Source organism: Lycorma delicatula, chromosome 6, assembly GCF_047948215.1.
Source record: "Lycorma delicatula isolate Av1 chromosome 6, ASM4794821v1, whole genome shotgun sequence".
Taxonomy (NCBI): Eukaryota; Metazoa; Arthropoda; class Insecta; order Hemiptera; family Fulgoridae; genus Lycorma; species Lycorma delicatula.
The window spans coordinates 155319083-155343824 of NC_134460.1; the positions used below are offsets into that span (position 1 = coordinate 155319083).

Consider the following 24742-nt stretch of genomic DNA (forward strand, 5'->3'; position numbering starts at 1 on the left):
AGACGTACAGAAGTCACGCCGAAACTAGTCAAAATGAAATCGGGGATGATGAAAATGGATATTTCCGTTGAAATCTGAAAACAGACACTTTTCGCGATTACAATACTTCCTTTACTTCGTACAAGGAAGTAAAAATTAGACCGTTTTGTAGCAGAGACATTTTGACAATCTAAATTCTCTATGCCTAATATTTAAAAAAAATTTTATTTGAGGAATTTTTATAACTTTTACGTAAGACCGATATGTAAACACAACTTTCCATTAAATTGTATTATATAATTATTTATTTAAGGTGCTTCTAAAAAGATATTCGTTTTCGTAGATAAATAATTTTATATTATAATCTAATGAAATGAAATTAAACTGTGTTAATCCTTCTTTTTATTAATAACTGTTGACGGTAAATTCGGTATTTTATTCATCCCTTACTTAAGAGGTAATTATTAGGGGTAGTTACCAAATTGGCTATTTTGTAAAATTTAATGTAACGTTTGAATATGTTTTTATAACAGGGAATTTAATTAAACATAATAATTAAATACTTTACTTACCGATAAAGTTAAATATTTGTATGCTTATATATGTGAAATGTTTAAATACTTAATTAACACCGATACTATTATTATTATTAATAGTATTTTAATTATTTGATATTAATTATCGGTAATAACTGTTACTTCTAGAAACAGATATGTGGCGGCCATTTTATAATTAAGACCCCCTATTTATTAAATAATACAATTATTCCTCACCATCATGTCTAAAAATCACAAATCATTGTACTTTAACACTTAGAGTGCTGTTCCCGTCATTTGACGGAACGTCGTAACTACGGAGAAATGCGGATCACGTCATTTAACGGAGTTCATATTTACTTGTTATTAAGTGTAATATCCCGTCAAAAGACTCGATTCATTCGACCCAAAAAGGTGTTAACATGTACTGTTTTTTAAATAATATATATTACAAACCGTAAAAAATAAGGGACAGGTTCTGTTAGCTGTTCCCTACTATTTTTTATAATACACATACACCGGCAGAATTTAATAGTTAAGCGTGTTCTGGCTGGTCCTTTCTATTTCAAAGTCAAAATGTTAACATTTTACCTAAAGAAAAATCACTACAAATATACGGTGTCGGATGTAAGTGACGACCATGGGAGATGGAGGTGTATAAAGGTGTGTGGCGAGTAAATGTGCAGTTGCATACTAATTCATGGCAGATTAATATTTGTTGTAAGTTATAAAACAGTTGTGGTCAATTAACAAAACTGAAAATATGTCTTAGCTGTAATCATAAACTAATGCATATATGTATTGCCTTTTTTGGGGGGAGAAGGGTTGTGAACAACAGGGAAGATCGTTTCTGACTGAACAACAAAACCAAATGAACATATAATTAAAATTTATTTAATTCTGTTTAAATTACAACAAATAGAAAACATAAATTTAACAAACCGAATAACTTCAAAATATTCAGACACAGCATATGATTTGGAAATATTCGGCTACTTTGTTATAATATTAGTAAAATTACAGTAGTATATTCAATGAAATAGAAATTTTTCCCAAGATATAACATGGTCTTTTTTGTTCACACTAAACAGATCCTAAAGCATTTACAATCAGAAGATCTGTTTTATCTTAAATGCAGATAAAATAATCATGAAATGCTGATTCGATAAAAGAAATATTCTAGTGAGAAATTATGAATTTTTATACGCAAAGTCTGTAATTTATTATTTACAAATTTTTAATCTATCTTATAACGCGATATTTATTTTTATTTTCAAGAAACACACACATATTTTGATTTATTCTATTTTGAATGCAGAAACTTTATAAACATACTTTTGTTTTAAAAATCATCTACTATTATTAAATGAAAATTTATAGTTTTAATGATTCAACGTGCATTAGAATTTAGAATGGAAAGTTTATTTTAAGTAATTTTGCGCAATTACTAGATCAATTTAATTCTTTTCATACTTTAATATATCATAGGAAATATGCTTAGTATCAAGAGAAAAAAATCTAAATGTTGGAAAGCAGGTGACTTGTGCAATTTTAAAGTCAGCAGCGTGTTATCACAGTAGTCTAACAGATCAGCAACCGGTTCTGTGAATCATCGATACATGCTCAGATGCTGATCCATTCTGTCATGAGGTTGAGTTAAGGTTACACTTTTTTGAAGAGAGGTTGGAGATAAATTACTAAGGTATGAGAATACTTAAATGGATTCATGTAACGCTTGGCTGAATTTATTTTTAAATGGAAATATGGTCACTATAAAGAGACTATAATACATTTTCTATGCTATAAGTCATTTGAATGATGGATGTCACCTTACAAAAAACACAATCGGTCATCTTCAACACCAGAATCACAGTTCGATTCGACTCTAATGACCATTAAGGTTAGTTTACGGTTCATTCCTAACCTTAACCCTAATCTCCCAACACAGAACAGATCAGTAAACTGAACAAATCTCAATAACTCCAAAAACTGATTACTAATCGACTAGAGTACTAACATGGTGTGAACTTACGGGTCACCCGCTATCCAAACATGCTTTCAGACATTTAGATCCTAAACATCTTCTATGGTAACATGAAAAAAACTGAAGTTGATCAATTGCTCAGAATTACCATATTTTACAACAAAAATTTCTTGAATTTAAATAATTTTAGTTATGCAATTTAATACCATCAGTAGTCAAAACAATCATATACATTAAGAAAAAGCAATAATTACAATCGTTTTATGAAACTATCTTTCTTCAACACGTAGAGAACTCCAAAAGCCAGCACTTTCTAGTTTGGACAAACGGTTAATTATTATGGAAAATGCTTACAATTTTATAAGTTATTACATTCATAAAAGGCGTGGCATCAGACAAACTGTAAAAGTGATTCTAATTGTAATGACATTAGAAGTTCACCTGATATATACATACAAAATAGAAAATCTAATGTAACATTAACTTAAATCAAGAAGATAAATAGTAACAATTAAATTTATACCAACCACACCACAAAAAAGTCAAGCAAATAATTTTTAAGTCGGTAAGTGAACCGTAACTCATGTTCAACTAATAGAATCCTTTTTATTAAAAAAAATATAGTGGCAACAAAAATGTCCGAGGTGTACTCCTATCTGACTAATAACTAATTTTGAGTTTACAGCATAAAGTAAAATAGAAAACATAAATAAATATATAATTTAAATACAATAAAATATACATAAACTTCTATTTAAAAAAGAGAGAAAAAAAGATTTTAAGATATCTTAAAATTTATATCTATACTATATTTTTGACAATGATCGAGTAAGCACACATATACACAGCATGAAAAAATTAAATTTTATATTCTACGTAGATATAAATAATTGTCTGTATACTTCTAAACAACCTACCTCTTCATTATCATATATGAAAAAATTGACATGTTAAAGTTGAAGGGCACAATGGTCAACACAAATTCAGGAATATGTAAAATTTGTAGCATCTACTATTAAAATAATTTTCAATGGAATTTTCAAGAATTAAAAATAACAGAAATAAAATACATACTGCTACAAAACATTACGTACAGGTACTGTAGCACAATGTCAGCAAGTAGGCATACACCACTATATTACATGAATTATTCTTACAACAAAATAAGAATGAATTTAATTAAAATATAATAATTTTTTTTACTCTGGTAAGGTAAAATCATTTCACCATAAAATCATGTATATGAAATGACATTAAAGTTGCAAAAGATAAAAATGTAAAAAAAATATAAATTCTTTAAAAGTTATTGCTTTATAAATGTATTATGCTTTAAGTAATGATTTATACATTTCTAACAGGGCTTAACAAAATAAATAATGAATACACGAACTTGACAACTAATAATACTGAGACGAAAAGAACGCGAAAGCGAAACGAAAAATTCTCAATACACCGGCAGAAACACCAAACACTTAATATACACGAAGTTTATAATTAACCGAATAAAATAAATAAAACTTTTACTCAATACACACTTCGCATTAAATTTATAGTGTTAGGCTAGAAAATAAATTTACGTTTGGTCCATCTCACTACATTAATTACAATGAAATAATCGAAAAAATAATAATTTAAAACTCAAGTCATATTACAATCCAGGAAAAATAATAAAATTAAAAAAAATATATATCTATAAAAATATCACTGTCCAAGCAGACCAAAACTACGAATGTATTGCATCAGCCATATTTGTTCTTTACAATTCTTTTATATGATGCAATAAAATCACTTATTTAATAACTAATTAAAACAATTATGTACAATTAACGTAACGTACTCACCCACAATAACAACAGTCTAATGTAAAAACAAATACGCAGGGTAGAGCCGAGCGATGAACCTGGACGCCGAATCTCATCACAGTCAAACGGACGAGTATACGGCCCGTAACACTTTAATATACGTTAAATGTTATAGTAAAACTACAGCTTTATTAAAATAATACTTTATTTATAAGTAAGTCAATTAGCATTCAATCTGACTGAATTTAAAATAATTTTAGAAAGACAAGTTTCCACACAACATGCAGCCATCTTGTTATTGCTAGCAAGCCACGTCAAAAGATTTAAAAAAAAAAAAAAAGATTGGATTTATTCAAGTCCACTACTTTCGTATACATTTTAGTACCTAAATAAGGCAAGGAGTGCGCTTTTGGTAATATCGATTATTATAAAATCGATTTGGTATCGTGCAGTTACAATCGTTGAAATTACGTGTTTGATGCAGTTCGTATAATGATGCAGTCGATGTTTTTTTTTTTATTTACAAAGTGATGAAGATTGAATGAAAATGGGAAAGTGACAAGAAAGGATACATCATTTCAATGTTGTGAATGCAAAATCGCTTTATGTAAAGATCCTTGTTTTAAAACTTTTCATTAAAAAAAAATTACCTAAAAATTAAATTTTTTAAAAAGTAAAACTATTTTGGTGTAGGCCTACTGTAATTTTAATAAATATTAGTGTTGGTGATAGTTTAAGTGTGAACCGAATGTAAAAAAATTTTTTATTTAAAAACAGGCTTTCAAAAATCTGCTATATCTTTTTATTCATAAATGGTAGAAGTATATATTATATATCATTTGAAACTAGAAGAGTTGAGGTTTTATATGTTGTTTTAAGTACAAATTTTATATTATTTTTAGTTCTAAATTTACGAAGTTACAAATATAAGCAAAAATGGCTACCATTCTACAAACAGGCACATTTTGATACCCCCAGCACTAAGTGTTAAAGTACTCTTGCTTTATTAATTCATAAGGAAATATGAATCTTTCAGTATCCACAGTGTATTCAGTTGAGGATAATGCAGTGGTTTGTTACATGAAGGTCACCAAGTGTAAAATAACTCGTATTCCCTGACAACATCTTACTTGGGAGTATTGAATTGCAAATACTGCAGAATTATATACATTAAATCATTTATTTTCTGGAGAACAGGAAATTCCTAATTTCTTTCTAGGGAACATCCTGAGGTCAATACTGCCTCTATTCAGATGCAGGCATGTAGGTTTCTGAAACTGTGAAGATCTTAAAAAGCTTTTTCTCAATTTGAAGCCGGATAGGGTAGGAATGGTTGATATGAATGAGAATGCTCGTTATCTTCACATTACTTACTACTATATGATAAATGTAATTCTAGAATATTACAATAATAAAGATTTAACCCTTCTTTTTAACATTGCTTTATAAATAAAACAATTTCCAGCCTGCAAATCTTTAATTTATTACTAATTTACATTAAGATTGAAAGCAATATATTATTTCCATCACCAAAAGCGATGGTGTGAATCATTTCCAGTATCTGTGCAATAGATAGATCTACTCTAACTATATGCCATATGACTATAATCAATAGTAATTATTTCACATAATATGAGCTAAATAAATGAATCCTTATACTATATTAATATTAAAGAAATATAAATTACTTAGCTCATATAACTACAATTTTATTTTTTTAAATTTGACATTTGTTATGTAAAGCAATTAATTGTCTTAAACTTTCTATTTTTAAAAATTACAAATCACTTTTAATAATACTACAATACATATTATTAGAATAAAAGAACTTAAGAAGCAGGCACGTGTAAACATTATAGTCTCAAAACCTTTTACTAGTCTTAAAATAAAAAATATATTTTTACTGTTTAATATTAACAGAGGTCTCAACTTGAACAAGGTAATCTCTACTTTAAATGATGAAGGAAATATTTTAACTTGGAACAAGTACTATTTATTGCGATTAGATCCATAAGACCATGTGAAGGGAAGATTTTTTGATAAATGAATAAATTTAAAAATAAACAGAAAAAATTGAAAATGTTATAAAATATTTCATTAAAAATAAATCATCAAATGTAAATTTCCAAAATAACTTGAAAGTTTTAGAAACATCTCATGAGCATAAACAGCTGAAATAATTACAAATTTTACATTTATGAAATAAAAAATAAGTATGGCTTAGTTAACGAATAGATGGCCTGTTTAAAAATGATAATTAAATGTAAACTGATAACTCAAAAAATATCTTATTTAAATTTTATAGTGATGTTGATTTATTTAACTAGCTATTCAATTAATATGTACCATATCTAAAAACTATGCAAATAACTGCTTAAGTACTATTTAAGTGTAACTAAAAAATAATATGCAACTTAATCATATGTGTGTACACTCACCACTACACTTATTAATTACACATCCTGAAAATACATGTACGTAATAGATCTGAAATATAAAAAAAAACATACACAGACATGTACATACAAGTTTTCTTTATGTAAATCCAACTTAAATTAAAATTTTATACATTATAATAAAGAAAAGATAACCATTATTACTTCTCAAATAAGAAGTTTTATCTATCGCTTAACAGTAATATCTTTTTACAAGTTCACATCAGGCCTTTTACATTATCTAACCTGATTCTACATTTTCAATTAAATTAGGCAGGGAAAGGTTACTATTCTGAGGCCAATTAATAATAGATTAAGTTATATACATGCAGCACATTAAAAAAAATCTGCTTTAGAACTCAAAAAAATTAATAAGTCTAGCCGATTTAATTTAGAGACTAACATAGTACAAGCAAGCAGTTAAAAACGGTTTAGCCATTCTAACTGCTTGTTCCTTTGCACTAAAATCACACTCAGAAAGACCGGCAGACAGAGAGTTATGTACACACACCTTCCATGCAAGAATAAATATAAAACAGAAATTAACTTTAATGATATTCCTATTGAAGAGCACAGAGTTGTATCATGATTATAGTTTTTTTTATTACATTCTGAAAAAAAATTTATAAATTACAACTGTACTGGAGTTTATCAAAAACCCCAAGACTTCCAATTGTTATCAAACAAAACAGTTTTGTCTTGCTGATACAGGATTAACTAATGCGGATACAAGATATATAATGTTTTTTTTTTTTTTTGGCTATAACAGTTTTAATTTTTATTATTAACAGCCAGGAAAGTCATGTTATACTTTGCCAGTATTTTTAAAATTATAAACACATGAAATAATATTTACGTATAAACACAATTCAAAAGGTGATGAAAATTATATGCGCCTACATTTATTTATATGTTGAACAGAGATGCAGAAAATTCAGGTTTTTTCATTTTTCGTCAGTGTTGTTGCTGATCAGCTGTTACACAATATTATGGGCAGCATTCAAGTCCAAGTAATGGTAAAATTACTTTCATTTTGATTCCGAAAGAGTACTGTAATAATTTACTAATTCAATATCCTAACCGAAGCCATATAAATGAAAGATAGTTATCTGTCATTAGTTATGAAAAACTGAATTAACTGCAATTCTCTCTAGGAGAATATCATACCCAACAATATTCTTATTCACTTTATATCTGCGAAATGTACCTGCAACAACGGGACCAAAATACTATCACAGATTTCAGAAAGCAATTCATTTGAATTTTAGTTACAGATTGGAGTGTCAATGGGTAGATAAGCTATTCTACAGAGAAAAAAAATATAAATAGCGCCAGCACTTGCCTGAATGGATCGAGGGAATCCATGATAAAGCCTTAAACAGAGGAGTATTCAAAAATTAACAATTAATCATAAAATAAAAAATGCGATCAAGTCTTTTTAATTAAAACTAATTTAATTAAGTTAAAAATAAAAATAAAGAAATCATAAAGTTTATATTACTTTATTAAAAGAGAAGGTATGGCGATCATGTCGAAAATGAAGCAAATTTTTACATTTTTAGGATTTTTTGTGAATTTTTACATTTTAGGATCCAACTAGTTGATCTAAACCAAAAAAAATCTACTTATGCGCTTTTGACCTTACTTCTCAGGACTGATCAAATGGATCTTCAAATCAGGTCAAATATTTCTTCTATATATACTGATAATTTTTTTTTTTAATTTCATTAAGGGGGTTGCAATAAAAACAATTTTGATTTTTTTCAAAGGCATTTTAGAGAAAAATGTATTAAAGTAAATTTATTACCTACAATACATATATGAGTAATCCAAAAGATCTTTTTTAAAAATCAACCCACACCTTTTAAAATTGAGATTTTGTGTAAATTAAAATTGAAAGTTTTTGTTCTTTTGCTCCAACTTCCTTCAGTTTTCAAAAAATCGTTAAAACTTATATACCATACACAGGATCATCAAGAAATGTCTATAATTTTTTTTATAAATTAGACCCTGGATCTAAAATGCAGAAAAGTCTTTTTGAAAAAATGTTTTTTCTTATTATAGGAGTTATTAAAAGGTGTTAAATTTAGAGAAAACTTTATTTAAGTAAATTTTGTTAAGCTTAACCTATATATGAATAATTTTAGAAAACCTTTCCTTAAATTTTATTCCCAACTCTAAAAGATATATAATGTTTTTTTTTTTGGCTCTAACTATTTTAATTTTTATTATTAATAGCCAGGAAAGTCATGTTATACTTTGCCAGTATTTTTAAAATTATAAACACTAGAAATAATATTTACGTATAAACACAATTCAAAAGGTGATGAAAATTATATGAGCCTACATTTATGTATATGTTGAACAGAGATGCAGAAAATTCAGGTTTTTTCATTTTTCATTAATTATTATTTAAAAATCCATCAAACAAGAGTAATACTGTTTCTGTAAAAGAACATTTTTTAATTATATTTTAAATAAATGGATGGGAAATGTTTTTAAATGGTCCAGTAATTTACTAAAAATGGCAATGCAACCATTATTTCTTGTAAGCCCAAGTACTGTACTGTATTACATGAAAACATTTTGTTTCTGATTTGATAGAGGTAAATATTGTTATTATTTATGAATCTGTGACTATTCTTTTTAGCAGAGATGATTTCAAATTGCAGGCTATTATTCAAAATATTTTATGAAGTAGCTGTTGACTGATGGGGGTCAAATGGGACCCAAATTTTTTTTTTGGCAATTATACTCTAAAATAAAAATAATTTTGATGATAAAATCAAATTAATTTTGATGATTTGGTTAAGGGAATCTACTGGGATGGAAATGTTTTACTAAAAATTTATGCATTTAACACTGCATAATTTTTAATGTAAAAACATCAGTTGATCAAGTAAATCAAAATTTTTTTAATGAGCATTTTGACCCTTTTCACAGTAGTACTCTAAATATTTAAATATCCTGTAAAGTGTTAACCTGGGATATGCAAACTTTTCCCGGCTTTTTTAAAAATATTTTTTGAGAGAAATTATTTTCAAAGAGAATGATTCAAACATCAAATATTTTAATTCTTGGTATTTAAGGGCACTAGAGTTTTTTAATTAAAGGGATTAGGGACTCTTGCAAGAGTCCCATGGAGGAGCAAGGGGACCCAAATATATTAGACCTATTATGATTTTTAATTTTTTCTGAAAATAGAACATTTCTTGAAGAACAATTCACATGCTATGATATTTTATTTTTCCCCATGAAATCAGACAGTTGAAGGTGTTACAATGTTTTCATCTTGGTTGAAAAACCAAGAATGAAAACAGAATGTCTGACCATAAAGAATCTAATCACAAAATTTAATGGATAGCAAGTGTAGTGGATCAGTGGTTTTCTCAAAATATATATTAATCATATTATTAATATATATTAGAAGGGGTACTACCAAAGGATGAAGTTTGAAGCATAGGGAGGTGATATGTACGATTGCTATCAATCTATGAACTTTGAAAGGATTATGCTTTAAAATACTGCAGAATTTTTCACACTGGTACAGTAATACTGGACAAAATCTGTGTCTTTCTATAGCAATAAGAGAAATCTTTATAATCTTATATACTGTCATATGATAGTATATGAGAGTATGTTAACTGTCATATGACAGTATATGAGATTATTAAGTATAAATAGGCTTATCATATTTTTTTGGGTCCAACCCAGGTCATATTTTTGAAATTACTTAAAAGTTTTAACAGTTTACTGAAACATTAAACTATTTTTATTCAGTTGTATTTTTCATTAGACATGACTTTTTTCAAAAATGGTTTGTTTATTTTAATTACATCATAAAATTCATAACAAGAAAATTCTAAATTAATTTTAACATTTAGCAAATGTTTAACAGTAGATACTGAAAGTCTACCCCTTTCTGCAGACCAAACATTCCCCGTAATTGAAAAAATTCTCTCAACTGGAGCAGATGTCCCAGGCAAAGACATCACAAACTCACCATTTTAGAAATGTTGTAACATGAAATATCAGTCTTTTGAAACACCTTAAAAATTGCTTTCCACTTCTTTTCAGTAGTATCTGGTACTTTTTCAGAACTTGAACCACAACCTACCCTTTGGTTTTGAATTACCTGGTTCAACATGTAAGTTCATCAAATAGATCATCAATAGTTACAAAATCTTTTATAATTCCATTAACAACCTGTGCACTCTTCTAAATCAGACCAGGCAATTTCAGTTCGTAACTTTATCCACTGAAACTTATTAACTTTGTCAAAACTGGCTTTCCACAACTCTAGGCATTCGATTTCAGAATTATAAAAATTGTCTAAGGTTGAGAAGAATTTTTGTTTTTGTTCCTGAACATCATTTTCTTTTAGAGTGCATAGCAATTCTTTGGCAGAAGATGGTATAAATCTGTGGGGTTTTCTTTCCTGAAGTTGACAAATTAATTAAGAATATATGTGAAATGCTTCTGTTGCTGTGATAGAATTAGCTTTTAATTTCAGAAATATATTATTAAACGATTGTAGAGTACCATATAAAAATTTCAAAAGCAGTTCACTTATGGCTTTCTATTTCTTCCTGAAATTAACAAGTACTGTAAAAGAATGTATGCATGTTGTAATTAGGGCATATTAATCATGATTTTCATCATCAGGAAAGTAAAAGTTGCAGTTAGACTTTATAATATGTACGGTTACAGAGAAATAAACAAATTTTAAAATGAAATATTATAAAATAAATTCATTCATGATATTTGAAAGAAAAATATGTGCAATTTATGAGTTATGTAGACTAAAATTTGTATATTTTGATGACATTGCAAATGATCATCTCTGAGCAGACATAGTAACATCATGCTTTCTCACAGTAAAATTTTCCATGATTAGGATAACATTTCAACAGAAATTTTTGTAATTTATTTCTAAATTTTGATTTTTACTTTCTTATTAATAGCAGCTCAACTTTAAATTTTATTTAAATCCAAGAAAAAAAATCTCTCATGGTTGAGTCAAAGTTATTCAAGGTCAAGGACTATCATCATTCTTGGAAATAATTAAGTAAACAAATATCTGTTCATCAGCTGCCAATAGTATTCTCGCTGTTTATTACATTGACCTATTTTATTAAAACTGAGTACCGTAATTCCCTTAAAAAATTTCATAAGTTTGTAAATAATTTGGATCATGGTAACATAGTGAGCAGATATGAAAGAAGTCAAAAATTCAGTTACTGAAAATGTAAACATTTATGTAGTGTTAAATGCGAATTTATCAGTTACAACTCTGACATGACTAATTTTTTTTTTTGTTTATGCAGGTAATTTGTAACATAGTGAAATAAAGTATACTTATACAGTATTTATAGTACTGTACAGTATACATATTCTATTTTACATCGTAGGAAAATTTAGTACTGTACTTTACATATAGCATTAAATGGATATACGTATTTTTAGGTAGATTTTATAAGATTCAGTACATAATATTATACTTGTACTGATAATATTCAGTACAGTAACAAAATGACTTATAATTTGTTTTATGCCTTGACATTTGATGATACAAGAAATATGGGTGGCAGCAGATTTGTGCAGCTGGTGAGAAGGATCCACATTGTTTTCAGACTTAGGTATAACAGTGAACATAGCAGCAAACAGAAAAATTTTCATATAATCATTACAAAAAAAAGTTTCCTTATTGTTTAATAAATTGATTATCGTAAGATAAAATATAGTTCAGTAATACTAATTATAAATACAAAATAATTAAAATAGATTCTTAAGTAGGAAAATATAAAATAGTTTATAGTATCAAATTCATATTAAAATTGAACAATTTACAATACCTTCTGCATTTCATTGGCTCTCCCTATGAATTTAAAAAGTTTTTGGGATGATCATCTTCCAAGTTCAAAATTAGCTTAGTTTACTGAGGTATACAGATGTTATTGAATGAATGAAACATTAGATTAGAAAACAGATTGAATAAATTAATTTTATTTTATTTTTATTTCAATTAAAAAATAAATTAAATTGAAATTTAATTCAAATTTTACTTGATTTTATTTTATTCAATTTATTTAATTTTAATTAAATAAATTGAATGAATGAACTGTGAAATCTCACTCCAAAGTGTGTCATTACTGTAGACCTATTCAACTAAAGTTAGTACATTTTTCTTGAGTAGAATGTTATTTCTGATCAGCTTTTTTTGTATTTGTTATCTTATATGGGTTATTAGAAGTTGTGTTGTGCATACATAAAACACTGGCTGAAATGGTTTTCTCTGTTTCTTATTATTTTATTTGTTGAAAGGAATTTGGAAGCTTTGAAGAGGAGGATGAAGATGACAAAGGAGAAGAAATAATTCACTCAAAGATTAAACAAGACAACAGAACACAGGTCATATCCCATGGTCATCAGCAGCAGTCTGCTGTTAATATGGCAATGGCAAGCTGTGCTACCTCTGTTGCATCGGATAGTAATAGTGCTGGTGTATCATCAAATATTACTGCTCAACAGTTGCATACTAAATCATTGTTAGTGCATTGTTTTAATTGCTTGTCTTATATCCCCATACCTATGTAAAAACATAGATAAATTAATACATTTTTTTTAATACATTGCCTCAAAGCAGGCAATGTGTTATTCCAACTTATTAGAATAATCTGTTATTATAAATATAATCTATTATTTCAATTTCATTGGAATATTAGAAATACTTAAGTAGTAAATTGATGGTTGTTCAGCTATATTATTTTCAGGTACAGGTATATTAGTTTTTCACTGATTGATCGGGAAGTTTTAATCATTTTTATGATTTCATTTGCTGTAAATAGGTTAAAGATTTTTATTATAACTCCAGAGTTTGGGTATGTTTGTTCCTTTGGATTAATATCAACATTAAAGTCATCCAAAAGAAAAATATATTTGTATTTATGAGTTTTTTCTTATAAAATCATAGATAAATTATTTGTATAGATATCATAGATACCTAATGGAGGTTGATTTAAACCAAAAATAACATATTGGTGTTTTCTCTGCTTAATTGTTGAAATTGAATGTATACCCTGAAAAATTCTACTTAATTCTCTATTTTGCTTAGTTCCTGCTCCATTTACTATCCATTAAATTTAATTGCATTCATACCTATTTTGTCATCTGAATTTTGTTTTTCTTTCCTTGTACAGTACAAATTTTAAATCTACATAAAGCACTTTCTGGTTCAGCTTCAAGATCAAAATTTGCCATAGATAAAGATCAGATATAGTTGAATACATTTATAATAAAATATTTGATATTAAAGAAATATATTACATAAATTAAAGACATTGTATCCCTTAATTTCATATCCCTCATCATATGATTTCTTATTTATAGAACTGTCTATACTGACTAGCTAATTTTACTCACTAGAATTTACTTTGTAAAACTACTCGCAATTAAATTTAAAAAATGTCTTCAGAAAATTTAATCGTAAAATAGACGTGCTAAATTATTAAATGAAATGACAAGTTTAAGCCAGGTAGATTTCTAAATACAGATTAGGTTTGACTAACTTACCATAGCAAATACAAAAATTACCTGTATTGTGTATATTGTTTTAGTAATTCTATTGAACTTAGTTTTATTGACCTTGTACATGGACAAGCTCTTCAACTGTAGTACAGTTTCGATTTTTACTATTAAAATTAATGTTATTGTATTAGAAAACATTCGTAAAAATATTTTAATAAATTTAAAATTATAAAAGAATATTTGATTTTGGCTCCTTATCATTAGTAAAGCAATGAATTTTCTCAATCACTGTTAATAAATTTCCCCAAATGTATAGTGTATCTTTAATGGGAGGCTGTAGTTTTGGAAGAAAATAAGATCAGTTACTTTTGTAACAGAATCTTTTATGTATGTTTACTTTAATACTAATAGTTGTCTCTTCTCATTATTGGTGAGTATGATATGAGATATATCCAGAAAGTAGTTCCATTTCTAAATATTACTGCTGCAGTGCTTCGATTATGATTCTGCACGTGTGTTCTAAGCCTATGCCATTCTTATTCAGTAGTGTGTCTGTTCACTTCTTAGTGTGTATTATAACATTTAAGAAAATTGAGAAACCCACTGTGTGTGAAATTACAATATTAATTATAATATTATAAATATTAAATATATGAGATAATAATATTTATCTTATCTGTGATCTTTTTCTTGACTGCAAAGATTATTAAATCGGTTGAAATTCACCATCAGATTTGCCGCGTTAATGGAGAAAATGCAGTGAGTGATTCCATGTTATGGAGATGAGTGGGATGTGATTTGATGCATACAATTGATGACAAGATTAAAGAGAACAGATGATTCACCAAGTACCTTTTTTCATGCATTTTCCAGTAATTTCACATTTGCTTTTACATAAAATGTCTGAGAAATTGAATTGTTAAAAATTGTGTGCATGCTGGTTGCCTAAGATGTTTATGGAAAATCACAAAATGAAATGGTTGAATAGCGCATTTGAATTTTTGACTCTGTACAGAGAACAGGCATCAACTTCTTCAGCCATATATCATTAGGGATGAGACATGGGCATCACAAGTAATGCCTGATATGAAATGATAATTTGTGAAATGGTGATACCCTCTGTCACCCAGAAAGACAAAATGTAAGCTAATGTTTTCCACCTGTAAAATCATGTGTCTAAATAGTGATGTCTGTTGTGAAAAGCCAAAATAATTGCATCGTGTAATCCAGAATAGGCAATGTGGCTTGCTTACCCAGGACGTTGTGTTGATTCATGGCAAAACTCGACACACTGCCACCACAATGTGGGTTTTATGAGTTTGTTCTTGATCTTTTTAATAGCTACTTGGAACTTACTTTCTGGATAACCTATCATATAATGGTGTATTTTTCAATTTTACATACTAATTTCTTTTTTTATCTATTGTATCTTTGTAAAAATTTGTCTTCATTGTTTTTAGGAAGTTGCATGAAGCTAAGGCCAGGTTACACCATTTACAAGAGCTTCTTAATTTAGTGGAATAATTTAGAGAAGCAGGTAAACCAGTTCCACAGAAAATATTATTACTGCTTAGTTCATCAAATGGGCCTTTATCAGGAGATGACAATTTGGACTTGTAAGTGCACATTGTTTTTAATTTTACTCCAGATCTTTATTAAAATGATAATAAATTTCATGAATAATCGTGGGAAAAGTTACACTATAAGAAAATCATTTCATAGGGTATATTTATAAAATTGAAAAACAGTTGAGCGTTATGGGAAGCAACTTTTTAACAGCAGCTTATATGAATCTGTTTATTGTTTGGTATTATTTTTTTAGATTCATTACTATCAAAGCAGTTCAGTGTTTAGTTCTGTAATGTAATTTGTATATTTAACAATTATTTTTATCACCACTTTAAATTTAGAAATTCAAGGATTTTTATTGATGCAGTTTACCAAAAATTCTGTATTTACTATTTGTCTATTTTTAATATGGACAAAGTTCTAAGTCTAGATTTTACTAATTTTCACTTAAATTTGTGAAAACTCCTGGGCAAAACTGTTTACTAACTTGGTTAGAGTCGGTCATTTCTTATTGTTTATTTCTTTTTTCTCTAATAATTGCCTCAGTAAATGTGTCAACTAACAATCTGATTCCATCTGTGATGGTATGCTGACACCTTCAGTACTGATGGCAATTCATCCGCTTCATCTTTTAAAAATAATTCTTCATTTGGGTTTAGGCAACTGTGGGATTGTACTTTCCTATCTGGATTTGCACAAATGCTCAAACTAGTGGCTGAGGTACTTATCAGGTAAACAGGCCTTCCACTCTTCCTAAGATGTATGTCAAAGTCTGTGACATATATAAAATGAAAAAAAAAACAACATGTATTTTCATTAGTTTTAGGGTTTCTATTTGCTGAAAAATTTGAATGAAAGTATTTTTGTGTTTTAAAGTATTATAAGACAGTTTACACTTAACTGTGGTTTTATTTTGAAAATTAGTAAGTAAATGAACTTTCCTTTAAACAATTATTGCTTAATTTTACAAATAACTACTGTTATAATTTTTTGTTATACTGATCATAACGTCTTTTGCCAAAAGCATACTGTCTGTTTGGTTATTCATATTGTGTGGAAAATGTGTAATGAAAATTTATATAGGAAAGTTGACAGAATTTCTAAAAAAAGATAATGTTTGTTAGTAATGAAAGATTATGTTGATGTTTTTAAGTTAATATTTTGTTGTTCTCAGAAGCTCTTGTAGGTTGTAATAAGTGTTAAAAAAGTAAATAAAACTTTAGTACTATTAAATTAAAATTTGATGATTGTCCTCTTTTTATTTTCATTTGTATTTTTTATGATTATTTTTATACTTAACATCTAGAAAACTTTCATAAACGAAAATGCAGTTGTATGACATACTGTTTTATAATAACAATCCAAAAAATATATTTGAATACCCTACAGCATATAAAACATTCAAGGCTGACAGGGATGTAAAACCAATACTTCATGATGAAAAGCAGATGCACTAACAATCCACCATAATGAACTTACCACTAATGTCTGAACTTTAGAAACGTTTTTTTTTTTTTTTTTTTATAAATGATTAATCTAATATTAAATATCAATTTCTAAGCATGAAAAATTTAGGTAAAAAATCCAAGGTTAAAATAAAAAAGTACTAAGTTAGTTACCAATTGGTCGCCAAGTACAGCATTCTATTACATGAGTACCAGGAGTTGTAGGAATGTAACAAAATCCATATCCATACAATTCACTTCTTCCATACTTATCATAATGATAAACCTGCACATGCAGTTTTGGCCACCCTGAAATAAATAATAATAATTAGTAATTTTTTTTTAGTAAAATAATGCATTCATCTCTGTTTAGATCATGTAGATAGAATTTACAAAAATGTCTACACTAATGCCATAGCTATAATCTGAAAGCTTTACAACATCAATTACATCACTAGATTAATTAAGCAATCCATTAAGTAGTTACAAATACAATTTTGTAATTCATTTGATAGCACAGTCTCAAGAATAGTCAGTATGAGGTTGGTCAAGACCAACCACTAAAATAATAAAGGCTAAAGGCTAGTAAATAAGGCCAAAAAAAATATTTTTATAACACAGATAAACTATGTTAAAAAAAATAGTAGCTCATCTTTAAAAAAGTTTGATATAATACAGCAAGAAAAAAGGTTCTTGTACAGAATAATATCAATAAAAAAAAGAACTTCATAAAGATGGATGAACTAAACTGACACGATTACACAAAATTTTAGTCAGTATGAGGTTGGTCAAGACCAACCACTAAAATAATAAAGTTTTCATGTTTTAATACAAACTTCTTAGCCTCAATATATCACTTACATCCTACATCCATGAACAATTATTTATTTTATATATTCTAATCTTTGGCTTCCTTTATTCTTTTCTACAACCACAAACACTAACCTTGAATACTTAATGTATGGCCCACCAGCCTTGTTTTTCTTTTAATAAGATTCTGACAAACTTCTCTCATCAACAACTCATGGTAAAGCTGTCTTATTTACTCCATCAAACCTCCCAGTTTTCTCCTGTAACCTCACAACTCAAAAGATGGTTCTTTGTTTTTCTGGATTCTCTATTGCCTATATGTCAATGGATTTTCTCTATTCTCTATTGTTTAGATTCTTATCCAAAATTTTAATTTTCAGTACACTTTTCATTAGACAAGGTTTTCTGTAAACTGTTACTCTCAGCCTAAAGTCTCTTCTCCAACTTAATTACTTGATAGACATAATTTAAACAAAAAATAATATAAAATATACCAAAAAAATAATTCCCATGAGTTTCAGCAAAAAATTCTACATTTCAAAAATAATAAACAAAAAACACTCATTAACAATTAAAAAAAAAAAAAAAAACAGACATACCACAAAATATACTGTTGTAGTTGCTCAGACATATTGATTACACCATCACTTTTCACCAAATTAGAATGTCTACAATCACTACATATCATATAACATTGATTCATAAGACTACAAAATATATCCAAGTCACCTAAAAACTCGCTGTTTTTCTGTTTAGCCTACAGTACCACCATAAGGAACAGAACCACCATAAGGTATTACTTCAGAGGATAAATGAGGATGATACGTATGAATGTAAACCTAAGAACTCATTGCTACAAGATACCTAGTACACACAAACTCATACTCATACTCACTAGTAAACTAAAAGTACACTAATTAACTCACTTCTACAAAAATTAAATAAATCAAAATAAGGCCAAAAAAAATATTTTTATAACACAGATAAACTATGTTAAAAAAAATAGTAGCTCATCTTTAAAAAAGTTTGATATAATACAGCAAGAAAAAAGGTTCTTGTACAGAATAATATCAATAAAAAAAAGAACTTCATAAAGATGGATGAACTAAACTGACACGATTACACAAAATTTTACACAGGACATACAGGTATAGTTTCAAAGAAACAATAAATTCAGAAAAATATTTTTAGTAATACATATTTATATTTGTATGTTTTGAGTACAGACATCTTGATTAATGTGGAGGTTTACTTCACCAAGATTTACATATTGTCTTAAATTTAACAGTCAATAAATATTATTTAGAAGGCTGCAGAAGACCAAACTTGTAGAAACTGTACAACTGAAAACTTCATCATAATAACATTACTTCTTACTTGTATTTCTCAGATAAGTAAAGACTTCTTTAACTGAAATTGTGACTTCCCAGTTCATTGAACAACATGTAGAAATGGGATAATACATATTAGTTGTAAATGATTTACCTTCAAATTAATGGAGCTCTTCCTTCAAAAAGACTCTCAAAGCAATTGAGTTGATGGTGAAAAAGATGTTGCTAAAAGGTTCTTGTAAGAAAGAGTTCTATCTATTTAATAGCAACTAATTATTTATTTTTAAAGACTTTTAAGTGACTTATGAGATTCCAAATATTTAGTGATACAGCTCTAATTTCTGGTTATTCCCTTAACTGAAAATTCCATTTTGAAAGTCATAACGAGACTTGAGAGGACACTATGAAAATTGTGAAAGGCACAGCTCAGTTAATGTTTTTTTTTTTTTTTTTTTTTGTAGTTGAAAGATTTGCTAGAGTTGAATTAAGTCAGTTCATTTAGCATATTCTATGTCTTTGTGTGCATACATACTTCATAATGTTCGAGTACATTAACAAATGGTACTTTTTTGGGCAGGTGAAGAAGATTGAAGTTTTTGTCAGTGTTTGTGGATTTGTGATTTGTATCTGTGAAGTGGTAGCAAATATTATTCTATGTTGCTATGGAAAGCTTTTAATTGTTCATTACCTCTCTGCTTGAAGCTAATCCAATTAGGCCATTGTATAACACTGTACAGTCACAATTGTTCAGTTTATATATTAAAGGGAGATTGCTCTTCTTTGGTGATTGTGTTCTTGGTGTAGTACGTAGTTTTATTTTTCTGAAAATCACAGTGTATTCACAGTAATTTGTTTGTTTGTGAACTATTTTCTCTGAGATTTTGCTTATATTTATAAACACTAGTCGCTTAAATAAATATTTACCGATGGTAGAACCTAGAAATTTAATAAAACTTTTTACTCATTGATTATTGTTCATAAGTATTTGAAGAACATACTACTTTTAAGCCAATATTTTGCTTGTACACTTGCCTTGTACACACTTTGTTGAAAAGTGCACATCAATCGGATGACTCCAATATGTTATATCATTATAAACTGGATCATCAACTTGTGTCTGACCTTCCTTCAAACCTGCAACTAGTTTCCATCCACCACCTAAATAAAACAAAGAGGTAATGTTTACATTTCCGTAAAAAAATTGTCAAGGATTATAAAATGGAGGAGCTTGATCATTAAAAAATGAGAAAAGGTTACTTCCAGAGAATAGTATGTTGAAAAGTGATTGATATATCAAGATTCTGAAAGAAATGGTAGTTACAAAACTTCAAAACAAATTCCCACAAGGCAACAGAGTGTTCCAACAAGGTTGGCACCATCCCATACTGCCAAAAGAGTGGAAAAGTCTTTTGAAGAACAAAATATTAAAATACTCCAGGCAACTATCCAAACTTAAACCCAATTGAAAATTTTTGGGCAATAGGCAAAAAACGACTGTCAAAAATAAATTGGAATTGTACCACTGAAATTGACCTCATTAAAGCAATAATATTGGTATGGTTTCATGATAAAGAAATCAAAAAAATGTATAGTTCACTTGAATCAATGCTAAATCATCTATGTGAAGTGATTATGAATAAAGAAGGACATATTAATTACTAGATATTCACAAATTGTACAGATATGATTTTTTTTAGTAAAGTTACTTTTTATTAAATATCTGTTTGAATTAATTTGCACCCTACTGAGTATATATATATATATATATATAGTAGGAATTAGTAAATAGCAATCTTTTAAAGATCTACAATTAATGAGAATTCATCACTATTTATTTGTGAAGTGATGATTAATGGTTTCTTTACCCTTTTTGGAAGGCTAATTTTTAACAAAATTTAAACATCTACGTAAAAAAAGAGGCAAGTAATTTTTAAAAGAAAATACTTTAACATTCCCTTTAACCTTATCTCACTTGATTAGTTTTAAGATTTTAGAGCTAGGATTTGTCTCATTTTAAGATCCTGATAGCTCCCATTTCTTTTTCGATTATTTGGTTTTTACTTTAAGTTTTATTTTTCTCTGATCTGTATCTTTCGTACCTTCTACTATTCCTTCTATCATTGTTTTAATCAATTCTTTTCTGCTCATGATATGTCCAAGCCAGTTAACTTTCCTACCCTGAATTCTTCTAAACAATCTTGTACTCTTGCTCACAATCATTATTCCATTTTTCACTCTATCCATTTAATTTTCTCCAATCCTATCTATGCTCACATTTTAAATGCCTCCAGACTTCTTTTCTTTTTTTATTAGTGTCCAAATTTCAGATTCATATAAAACTACACTCTAAACATATTTTATTCATAAGACACTTTTTCAGATTTAATCTCATCTTACAGCGCAATAACAGTTTCTGTTTATTAAATATTTTCTTAGCCTTTGTTAGAAGATAGAGGGTGTAGTATGTAGGCTGATTCTTATATGAGTAAAGCAAAATAATAAAGAATGAAAAGATGCAATAGTGAATGGAAAGTTAAATGATGATAAAAAAGTTTTTAAATAAATAATTCTTAATAAACTATCAATTCCATATGTATGTAATATTATACCTTTCATAGATAATAATTCATATAAATCAGTCAAAAATACATGACAATTTTAATCAATTGTTATATCAAACAACCCAAGATGTACTTTGTATATAAAATTTTAAAATATGCATTTAAGCATTATATTATTTTTTCAGAAGACTGCAATATGAATAGACAACAGAAAGAGTAATTAAATTTGAGAATGTAAAAATATAAAACCAACTAACCTGCATGAATCCCCCACTTGCAAAATAGGCTTTTGTTGTTAAATTTGCTGGCACCAATTATTTGACCAATAATGTGAATTTCGGCCATTTAAATTACATTCGTAATGAAAACGAACAGCAATTGAAGTAGTAATTTGTTTCTCATTTTCAAAATTTAATTAATCTATAGATTAACAACTGATATATTTTATTTCTTTTCGGCAAAATCATAAAATAATAAAAAAAGAAAAACAGATAAGCTATACTGAGAATTAACAAATAATACGCGTAACAACACTCCCGTAACCAGTTACATTAATATTTCCACTAGTCAGACAAACAGGTTGCTACAAACCAGCCTAGCAAACAAACGGTTGCTAGGCTACCAAGACAGCGTTTGATCATTCCTTATGAACTACTCGTAATTTAATCGGTGTTGATTATTATCAGTTTACTTATAAAAACGTGTTATGAAATAACATAACCATGGACGTATACAGAGGTAGTACAAGGGTCAAGGCCTCTTTTTATTACAGAGGAAAATTAAATATAATGATTCTGTAATGTTTATGGGATAAATTTGATTCTCATTTCCATGAGAAATAGTGAGAGAGAAGGTAAAAAGAGGAATGAACATAGTTAAACACTTCAAAAAATTTGTTATAAAAGTTGTGTAGTCATATTTGCTTTTAATTTTATAGCTTAAATGTTTTATTATAATGCATCCTAAACAAATAAATAAAAAGAAGTTTTACGAAAAGAGGAAGGGTTTAATTTTTCGTATAATGTATCCTGCGCGAGTAATTGCTCTATTGTTACTCGTCAAAGTTTAGAAAGCGTAAATACACAGATGCGCAGTAGTTCTACCAGGGATGTTTGAAGTAGTGTTGGCATTGCTAATAATAGTGGAGAAGTAGTATACTCCAACAGGACGTCGTAGGTACCAAGAAGCCAGTCGCCGGTCATCAATCCATCCCAACTTTGTGCTTTCAACTGAGCTTTCTAAATTTTATCGAAAAACACTTCTTATGCCCTGTGTTCTATTACTTTTTATTCAATAAAATGTTTCCTTAGTAAGTACATGTAAAAATTCTACTTTTTGTCTTAAGAATCCTAACCTAATAACAGACGTAGCTATGATTTTGATTTCTTAAGCTGTATGAATCATACAGTTTAACTTCAATCATAAAGTTTCATTAAAGCAGGTTATGTCATCCATGTGTTTTTGCATAAATGCAAAATATTTTGCATTATTTATTTTGTTTTAATTTAATTTAATTTTTTTTTTGGAACACACGGCTTAAATGAAAATAAAACATACACATGTAATGGGTTTTTAAGGCCTTTTTGTGCTCAGATGCTTTAATTCGAGAGATATTTTTTTTGAGTCTGTTAATGTATATGCATGTTCAATTTTTGTTTATTTTCTTTAAGTTAATGAAACCAAAATTAAAAATATCATTAACAATCCAAACAGTTTACCTAACACAAAAAGTTCCAAAATAATTACAGTCTTCAGACTTTTACAAATGTGTCTTCACAGTTATCAGAATGCCATGTCCAAAAACATGACTATATCCCATAACTCAAAAGCAAGATGGTTATTAGACATACAAACTGTACAATGCTATTTTAGTCACAAAAACATTCTCCTTTTCTGAAAAACGTAAAGTACCAAAAGAATCAACAATTAACTTATATAAATACTATCACACTAACTCACATAAACAAACTGAGAGAATATAACAAATAAATATTTAAATATGGTCTTCTCAACAAAAAGTAAGAATAATTCATGGAGCACAGTTCTATTGAAATATACAAAATGAATTGTTTCCGTAAAAACATTGTTCTGTAGAAAAATGGATATTTGTCTAAACACTGGTCAAATGGTAACAGATGTAATACTAAATATTAGTTAAATCGAGCACAGCCTTATAGTAAATATTCTTGTGTATAATCTCATTCTGCTGTTTTACATAAATGTACAATTTTTTAATAAACAACGTCCTTAAAACTGTATAAAACATTTTTTAAAGCTTTTTTGTGTTTTCAGAATTGCAATATAATTTTCAATAAGTATTTTTGCCAATAAAAAAGCGAAATTTTATTGTATTTTCCAGTTTAGAAAAGCGATACAGAGATTTAAAATGGTTTATTTGATATTACTTCTCTGTGTGCTATTTCAAGAAGTTTTCGTTAGAACTTCGCCGGTAAGACCGCCGGATAACGGGAAGACTAAAAAATTAACATAAAAAATTAAACCTAGGTTAAAAACTAAAATATTAAAAAGCTAAAACTTAACAACTAATAATAACACAAATAAAATATCAAACAATATATATATATAAAACTAAAATAAAAATAGAATAAATTGAACGAACTCCGAGAGGAGTATAAAAGGCTCCTTCTCGAATTACAGAAGAAAATAAAAATGTTAAATGAACACATAACAGTAAAAAGAGACACATAACACTATTAAAAGGATGTAAAATATAATAGTTCTAAAAAATAAAAACACCCGGTC

General features: G+C 27.9%; 2 protein-coding genes and 1 long non-coding RNA gene across 7 annotated transcripts in view; 1 reads left to right on the forward strand and 2 right to left on the reverse strand.

Moving 5' to 3' along the window:
• LOC142326391 (uncharacterized) overlaps positions 1–4630 on the reverse strand; it is a 65274-nt gene extending 60644 nt beyond the window's left edge. The window contains exon 1 of one of the 2 annotated variants that reach the window (XM_075368865.1): positions 4341–4630. The gene's annotated coding sequence lies outside the window, so the exon portion shown is untranslated. The remainder of the gene's footprint in view (positions 1–4340) is intronic. The other variant, XM_075368864.1, reaches the window with a different exon arrangement.
• Positions 812–17122, forward strand: LOC142326393 (uncharacterized). 4 transcript variants are annotated; one of them, XR_012756776.1, is made up of 4 exons: positions 812–929; positions 8005–8415; positions 13061–13284; positions 15724–17122. It is a non-coding gene; the product is annotated as an uncharacterized LOC142326393 (long non-coding RNA). The 4 variants fall into 4 exon arrangements; XR_012756773.1 differs by lacking the exon at positions 812–929 and adding an exon at positions 4659–5116; XR_012756775.1 differs by lacking the exon at positions 812–929 and adding an exon at positions 4659–4908.
• Positions 17123–17443: 321 nt separating this feature from the next.
• Positions 17444–22557, reverse strand: LOC142327044 (B9 domain-containing protein 2-like). The gene is made up of 3 exons (XM_075369813.1): positions 22237–22557; positions 20451–20576; positions 17444–17586 (listed from the first exon to the last, which is right to left on the reverse strand). Exons 1-3 carry the CDS (start codon positions 22322–22324, stop codon positions 17444–17446), a joined length of 357 nt encoding a protein of 118 aa, XP_075225928.1. The 5' UTR covers positions 22325–22557.
• Positions 22558–24742: the final 2185 nt, after the last annotated feature.